The sequence below is a fragment of the Podospora anserina genome, chromosome 1, assembly GCF_000226545.1.
Source record: "Podospora anserina S mat+ genomic DNA chromosome 1, supercontig 2".
In the NCBI taxonomy this organism is placed as follows: Eukaryota; Fungi; Ascomycota; class Sordariomycetes; order Sordariales; family Podosporaceae; genus Podospora; species Podospora anserina.
The window spans coordinates 336,968-345,096 of record NW_001914855.1 but is presented as its reverse complement, the minus strand read 5'-3'; the positions used below and the strand labels follow the sequence as shown (position 1 = coordinate 345,096).

Here is an 8,129-nt window from a genome sequence, read left to right as displayed (position 1 = left end):
TCGGCAGATCCTGATATGTCAAAGCCCAGTCCCTCAAGTTCCAGTTCTTGTGCGCCAGAATAACTTCCACAAGAAGCATATCCGAAATAGCGTCACCGACGGTCTGGTTGATCAGATCCGTCAAGGCAGCCAAGGTGTCCAAAGCTTCCTTCTGGGCGGGGGATTGGGGGGTGGTCTTCTTGAAGGCGTTGATGGCGTCGGGGGAGAAGAGGACGGTGCCGTGGCCGTTGGCCTCAAAGTAGACTCCCACGTCAAAGCCCTGGGCTACGTGGTGGAGGTGCTTTACTCCCGTGGGGGTGCAGATGACGGGGAGCTTCAGGTGTTGGGTGATGTAATGCGTGCTTGCGCCGTTGGCGTAGGCGGTTTGGACTACGCCGATGCGGAGTTCGTCTCGAAGACCGGCAGACTCGACAAGGTCGCCGATGAAGGAGGCGGCCAACGAAGAGATGCGGTCGCCGTCGAGCATGACGAAGACGTTGGTCTCTGGATCGAGCCAGTAGTAGATTAGGCGGTCGGCGTCGCCGTCGAGCGAGCAGCATCTCAGGCCGGGTTGGGGTTTAGGAATGGGGGGAGCACGTTGCTTTGTTTTGACGTAGTCGGCGCCGGACTGTGAGGACGGAAAAGGGGTTAGGAGAGGTAAAATGTCTCGGAGATGAGGGGGGAAGGGCTTACATCAAGGTTTAGGACCTCCGGGCGGAGGACATCGTCGTTTACAACCTGGACTTCGAAGGGGACCTTGTCTTGAGGGACGTGCTTGAGGAATTCCTTGAGCTTGGGACCGCCGACGCCGTTGGCGCAGTCTACTTGGAGGACTTGAGGGATTCTCTTGCCCTTCATGGTCCGAACAAAGGCCTCGGCGAGCTTCTTGTAGTATCCGACTTCGCTGACCTCGCCATAGGAGGCGGGTGTGCCTTCGCTATTGGTGGCGCGCACAAGGTAATGGAGTTGGGGGGTGGTGAGGATCTTGTAGTCGACATGCTCGGTATTGGTTGCATCGAGGGCATCGGCGAGGGCGGTGACCAAGGTGTGGCCTGAAGGTCGGGTATCACGGCCGTAGATGACCTTGGCGGGGGCCTCGAGATCGATCTTGAGGTCGGTGGCCAGAGCATTGTAGATCTTGGCCAGGTCTTTGTCGCTCGGGGCGTTGACGAGAGCTGTGGCATATCTCTCCCACTCCTGCTCAAGCATGTCGCCCATGGGGTCCACGATCTTGACGCCGTTGTCGATGGCGGGGTTGTGGCTTGCTGTGATCATGACACCGATGGCTTGGGAGTTGAGCTTGCGGCTGCGGAGGGCAGCGAGCAGGCCGACACGATAGGTCACGCCCTCGAGGAGGTCGGCCTTCATGCGGAAGCCAGCGGTGCCATACCTGTAGTGCTGGGGCACAATTGGGTGCTTCGCCGAGCCGGCGATGATCTGCTCGTTGTGGCTCATGGTAGGTGAGTTTGGTGCTGTAAGTGAGGATGTGGAAGATGTTTGTTGCTACGGCGATGCTTGAATCCAAGAACTAACACAACAAAAAAGGGGGAAGGGAGGGAAAAAAGAGCTGTGGATTTTATTCTCGATCGGGGGGAAACTGTGATAGCTGCTTGCTTCCTTGTCAGGCCCGATAACATAACAGGGTCCACACCGGAGGTGAGGTTTCATCGGGAGAGACAGAGCTGCTGCCCCGCACTTGAAGCTGCAGTGCCGCCCGGGAAGTGTCCAGTGATTCGTGTTCCAGCGGCTGGCAGTGCTGAAGCAGTCGGTGAAGGTCATTGAAATGCGAGGCGGACAGTGGCGGGGCTGCACCACCACAAATATAGAAGGTACGCTAGCTGAATCAGGCATAGCTCGCATCTGGCTGAAATGCTTAGCCATACGTCAGTTTGCCCTGAGCTGGTCCCCTGGCAGCGAGCACATGACCTGGCGCCAGTCTGGCGATTTTGTGGGCGCGGTCCCGACGCGTCTTTCTGAACAAGGCATTGTTTCTCTCTCTTGAGAACCCGCAATCAACCTCATGGATTGCATCCCCTCGGGTTCCGTCTGATTGCTCCCCCTTGCTTCGACTTTTTTTTGTGTGTGTCTCGGTCAACCCGCCTTGGGACTTTTCTTTTTTGTTTCTTGTTCTTTTTTGACCTTCCTTTTTGGTTGCAGATCGCATTTGTCGCCGCAGTATGTCGGAGTCTACATGTGCCAACCCCCTCTGGCTTGGCTGGGTGAAAAAATGGTGGGATACGGCCAAAGAGAGAAACTCGAAAGGTGCGATTACCTACAAGCACGCATACGACTCGCTCAAAAGATGCCCGATGAAGCTCCAGCACCCTTCTCAGTGTCAACAGCTGAAGGGCTTCAGTCCCAAGCTCTGCGAGCGTCTCACCCAGCAGCTCCGGAAGCATTGCGAGGAGAATGGGCACGGTATGCCAATGGTTCCTAAGCGGAAGCGGGTGGTTCACCTGCCGGGAGAAGACCAAGATGATGGTGCCACACCGGCACCGGCATTAAGGAGGGCTGCACCTGCAAGACAAGCAAGGACTTATGTCCCTCAGTATCGCTCGGGAGCTTTTGCGCTGATGCTCGTGTTGGCGGGGCAAGATAGAAATGCGGCAATGCCGGGCATGTCCAAAGAGGAGCTTATGGCCGCCGCTCAACCCTATAGCGATTCCTCGTTCACGGTCCCGTCCGATCCCATCAAGTTCTACACAGCATGGGCTTCGATGAAGGCCCTGGAGTCAAAACAGCTTGTGGTCAAGCGTGGTCGGCTTGTGACGCGGTGGGCGCTCTCAGATGAGGGATGGGAGGTTGCTGCACGAGTCCGAGAAGTAGCTGCTGCTCGGGGTGATGTCCCCAAGACCGAAGACTCAGGTAGTAGTGCTATTGGTTCCCGGAACGATAGGGTCGGCAGCGCGTCTGGCTCGGCTTTACTTGGAGACAATCTTGGTAGAGGGATCAACACCGGCGTTCGAAGCAATTTCTCGGCTGGAAACGACGGAGATGAGTTTTTGAACCAGCTTAGCGGCACAAACAGCTTTTTGGGAGCCACTGACTCGACGGTTTCCAGCAGGCCAGCTCAGTCAGCAACGTATCGTTCACAGGCCGCCAACCCCGTTATCCTTTTGGACGACGACGAGGAAGACCAGAAGGACGTGGCTACTGAGGTCCAAAGCTCTGTGAAAAGAGAAATGGACAACGAATTCAAGGACGTAGTCGCTGAGGGGGAAGCAATGGCGGACGATGCCAGCCTCCCCTCATTCAAACCCATCCGGATGGCGCCCGGAACCTTTACCATCGAGTTAGTCCTGGATAACCGCGATATTCGATCAAAGACTGACCGGGATTACCTTCAAGAGGAACTCACCAAAAAAGGAATTCGACCCATTTCCCGCGCCATGGAACTAGGGGACGTCCTCTGGGTCGCCAAATGCAAGCAGCCCGGATGGCTTTCACGCATGGGGGCTGAAGGAGATGAGGTGGTCCTGGATTGGATTGTGGAACGGAAACGTCTTGATGATCTTATTGGGAGCATCAAGGATGGTCGCTTTCATGAACAGAAATTCCGCCTGAGGCGCTCAGGAATCAAGAATGTCATCTACCTTGTCGAAGAGATCTCCATGGACCAGAGCCGGCTGCAGAGAAGTGAAGAGATGGTTCAGTCGGCTATTGCGTCTATTCAGGTGGTTGATGGCTACTTTTTGAAGAAGACGCAAAAGATTGGCGACACGATCCGGTATTTGGTTTCGATGACACAGATGCTGCAGAACATGCATGAGGGGAAGCCGTTGCATGTCATTCCGACTAATGTTCTTACTGCCAATAATTACCTGCCGCTGATGAAGGATCTGCGGGGAAAGCAGCCAGAGATGGGTCACCATATCAGCTACCCGGCGTTTTCTTCGCTTTGTTCCAAGTCGGGGATGATGACGCTGAGGGATTTGTTTTTGAAAATGTTGATGGTTACGAGGGGTGTCACGGGTGAGAAAGCGATGGAGATACAAAAGGTGTGGAAGACGCCGCGGGAGTTTATTGAGGCTTATGAACAGTGCGGTCCTGGGCCGGAGGGCAGGAGGAAGAAGATTGACATGGTTGCTTCGCGGTTAGATCACCTGGTTGGGAGGAGGAGATTCAGCAAACAGATCAGCCAGAAGCTTGCTGAGGTTTGGGGAGATGCTTGATCGAGTGTAGCATGGACATTGTACAACTGTTTTGGGGGTCTTGGGAGAGATATATATTTGATACCCGACAGGCTATTTTAATACACTTTTGCACTACAGATTGCAACCCCACGCCGTACATCATGACATGTCCTGCTGTCACTTTTCGCCTCGCACATGTGATTTATTCAACCCCGCCTCATCCTTTCCGACTCAAAATAATTATCCTACCCATCCCATCCCCTCTGGTTTTCCCCCTAAGAAAACCTCTGAGCAACAATCCTCTCAACCATCTTCTGCAACCAAGGAAACCCCTGCCCATCCTCCATCATACCAGCAAAATACCCCTGGATGCTCTTCTCGACATACTTTGCCGTCATGTCCACCTCGACATTCACCGTCTCGCCCACGGCCTTCGCCGCCGTCACGATCTTTTCCTGCGTATAAGCAATCAACATGACTTCCCACCAGCCCTCCTCGTCATTGACTTTGGTAACGGTCAAACTCGCCCCATCCAAGGCGATAAACCCTTTATAAACCACATATCTCAAAACGTCTTTACTTTTGGGGGCAAAACGGAAAGTGATGGCGTTGCCATCGGGGATCTTGGAGAGGATGGTGGCGGTGGTGTCGACGTGGCCTTGGACAAAGTGCCCTCCCATGCGGGTGTCTGCGCGCACTGCGCGCTCTAGGTTGACGCGGGAGGAGGGGGTGAGGGAGCCGAGGTTGGTGAGGCGGAGGGTTTCGGGGGCTATGCCGACTGTGAAAGATTGGGGGAGGAAGGTTGTTACTGTTAGGCAGACGCCGTTTATGGCGATGGAGTCGCCTAGGTGGCAGTCGGATAGGAGGGTGGAGGTGGGGGGGAGGGTGATGGTTAGTGTTGTGCCGCCGTCTGGGGAGGTGGTGTTGAGGGTGGTTACTTCTGAGGGGGGGTTAGCTGAGGGGGGATAAGGGGAGGGGAGGGGATTTACCGCCGATTTCTTCTACGATGCCGGTGAACATTTTGGCGGTTGGAAATGTGAAACTGGTGAGATGTCAGAGTTATGGTCGGTAAAGGTTGTGAGCTTGGCCGAGTGTGAGAGGTGAGATGAGATGAAGTGAGGTTGGTGATGAGTGGTGGGGGTTGCCGGCCCCGAGCTCTTTAAGCTACGATCCCGGAAGGGGGTCCGTTTTCGGCAGTCGGCAAAGGAAGATGTTGGAAGGATTGTGAGCAGTGGGTAAGGCTTACCAATTTCTTGGATATGTGATGAGAACGATGTGCTTCTTCGCCTCCAGATCGTATGAAGACCAAAAGGAGAATTCTGTCTCAGGGGCAATGGTTCATGAAATCGTCGAGTCAATTGGAGGACCCCGCATGAAGCTCTTGTGGAGACTTTGGCAGCCTCCAATTTACCCCGCGATATCGAGGGTGCCCCCCAAGAGAATTTTTTGACCTTTTGTTTGCTCGAAAACAATGGGCTCGGAAACTCCAGTCAACCATGAGAAGCCACCTTGTCCTTATATCGCCGGCTTCAAACTCGCAGTTCAGCCGTACACCCCTCTCCCTCCATTCGGCGGCCAGGCTTATAGGGGGGTTTCTGGTCCCAAGGTCTTTGAATGCCACGCCGATATTCAAAAGCACTCGCAAACTCGATTTTGCATCAAAGGTCTCGAGCCCGATGGACTGCCAGGTTCATCATCCTCCCCTGAGCTTTCGAGTTCAGGACCATATTTGGTCATCGATTCGGTGATCCGCGGCGGCGATGGCGTTGGGCCTCAAATTGTAGCATGCCACTGGGACAATGACCTCAACACCATATGCTACGTCGCCAAAATCTACGACCCCTTATACTACAACTACTGGAGTACAGATATTGGCCTGCTCACGGACGTTGTCTGGTCTGCAGCACGCGACCACAGCGTTGAGGCTGCTGCTTATGAGGACCTCCAGGCATACGAGACACGCCATGAGAAAGAAAGCATCAGGGGATGCTACCCAGAATACTTTGGGTCCTTCTCTTTCAAGATCAAGCTCGTTGTTGATGGTGTCACCTACACCAGGACTGTACCATTGATTCTCATGGAGTTTCTCAATGGGTCAACAACCATGAAGGAGTTGATTGACAGCAAGCAGGTGCCCGCCTCAGACGACGCCCGCGTTTACTCGTATGTGTGCGCTGTAAAGTCATACCTGAAGCTCAAGACAGCAGGGATATCACAAGACGACTTTTCACCACGCAACATTCTGTTTATTGGAAACATGAAAAGCCCGTCACTACGAGCTGTGATATTCGACTTTAACACCGCAAGAGTATTCTCACGAACGAGCCCATCAAGGCCACCGCCCAATATTGATGGGATTACCTTTGCTGCAGACCCAGGCTCACAAAGAGACTTTCAAGACTGGCTTCCAGAATGGTTTTATACAGACAGAGACAAACGTGAAAGTGAGGTGAGGAGGTTGTGGTACAAAAGGTTGTAGCGACAAACAGGGTTAGGGTCAAGGCAATAAAACATCCCGTCGGACTGTGGAGTCCGAGGAGTGAAGTTGCAGTGCAACAAGGGTACCCTTGTCAGTCTGGATTTGTGTGTAAGTGAAGCTATTCACAGTTTTCCCGGGCCTTCTGGTGTTTACAACATTCTGACCTTTACTTTTTACCCTTTCCGACAGCTGCATTCCATTTGAGCCCTCCGTACCAGCCGCTAAAAATGAAGGTTCCTGTGGCACATGGTGCCACAAGCACTGGCCACGCACATTATCAAAGAATGCTGCGCCAACATTTCTTATCGTGTTTCCAGCCAAAGCAACAGCCAAGAGCAGCAAGAGACTGCTGGGAGGATTACGTGGATTTCCCAGACTGAAGCGTACTCCGACCATGCTCGTGACTTCCGACGACGGAAAAAAGCCACGAAGCAGGATGGCGCTTCGAAGGCCACGTCTATGGCGCATCATCAAAATCGCCTTCTTCCTGACGACCCTCCACTTCCTCTACCGAGCCTTCACCTCCTACTACATTACGAACGATACAATATGCCGCCCCCACGGCTGGAAACCCTTTTCCCGATTATCCCGCTCGGCCCCTCCCCGAAAAGTTTACGATTTGACCATGATCAACACCGAGCTCGACTGGCTGGAGATAAGACTAAACAGCACATGGAACGAGGTCGACTATTTTGTCGTCGTCGAGTCACCCCGAACCTTTACCAACCTGCCCAAGCCCCTCCACCTCAAAACCGCCCTCGCCAACCCCTCCAGCTCGATGGCGAGGTACAAGTCCAAGATTATCTACCATGAAATAACCTACCCGGAGGACTTTGCCCCAAAATCAACCTGGAACATTGAAGACTTTCAACGGAACGCCATGTTGACGCAAGTCTTCCCCTCCCTCTCCGGCCCCTTTTTTCCCAATCTTCACGACGTCCTAGTCATCGCAGATATTGACGAAATCGCCCGCCCGTCCACCCTCTCCGCGCTTCGGCAGTGCTCCTTCCCCCGCCGGTTGACCCTCTCCTCGAGGTTTTACTACTACAGCTTCCAATACCTCCACGTGGGCGAGGAATGGCCCCACCCCCAGGCAACGTACTACCTAGGAGCCAACACGCTCCTACCAAATGATCTAAGGGTGGGGGATGGGCCGTGGTGGAGGAAATACTGGGAGATGGGTAGGCTCAAGAACGCGGCCTGGCATTGTAGCAGTTGTTTTGAGACTATGGAGGAGATGTTGACGAAGATGAAGAGTTTTTCGCATGCGGGGATGAATCAGGATGTTTTTAGGGATAGGCAGAGGATGGTGGAGCGGGTGAGGATGGGAAAAGATTTGTGGGATAGGGTGGGGGAGGAGTATGAACGGGTGGAGGGGAATGAGGACCTGCCTGGGTTGTTGAGACGGGAAAAGGAGAGGTTTGGGTATATGCTTGATCGGGATGGGGAGGGGGCTGGGTTTAGGGATTGGGGGGAAGGGTGATTTCTTTGAGGGTTGGGGGGAGATATTAGCTTACAAACTGACATCTGGACGCAGG

At 53.9% G+C, this 8,129-nt stretch overlaps 4 protein-coding genes across 4 annotated transcripts; 2 read left to right on the top strand and 2 right to left on the bottom strand.

Moving 5' to 3' along the window:
• Position 1: 1 nt before the first annotated feature.
• PODANS_1_9840 (uncharacterized protein) lies at positions 2–1,434 on the bottom strand (the record flags this gene model as incomplete). The annotated part of the gene is made up of 2 exons (XM_001908612.1): positions 2–607; positions 673–1,434. Coding segments are annotated over 2 exons (1,368 nt in total), but the record flags the coding sequence as incomplete, so codon positions are not given.
• A 722-nt stretch (positions 1,435–2,156) lies between these two features.
• Positions 2,157–4,151, top strand: PODANS_1_9830 (uncharacterized protein; the record flags this gene model as incomplete). The annotated part of the gene is made up of 1 exon (XM_001908611.1): positions 2,157–4,151. The coding sequence occupies one exon, from the start codon at positions 2,157–2,159 to the stop codon at positions 4,149–4,151; it is 1,995 nt and encodes a 664-aa protein (XP_001908646.1).
• A 236-nt stretch (positions 4,152–4,387) lies between these two features.
• On the bottom strand, positions 4,388–5,132 carry PODANS_1_9820 (uncharacterized protein; the record flags this gene model as incomplete). The annotated part of the gene is made up of 2 exons (XM_001908610.1): positions 4,388–5,052; positions 5,102–5,132. 2 exons carry the CDS (start codon positions 5,130–5,132, stop codon positions 4,388–4,390), a joined length of 696 nt encoding a protein of 231 aa, XP_001908645.1.
• A 451-nt stretch (positions 5,133–5,583) lies between these two features.
• On the top strand, positions 5,584–8,074 carry PODANS_1_9810 (uncharacterized protein; the record flags this gene model as incomplete). Its single annotated transcript, XM_001908609.1, has 2 exons — positions 5,584–6,587; positions 6,781–8,074. 2 exons carry the CDS (start codon positions 5,584–5,586, stop codon positions 8,072–8,074), a joined length of 2,298 nt encoding a protein of 765 aa, XP_001908644.1.
• Positions 8,075–8,129: the final 55 nt, after the last annotated feature.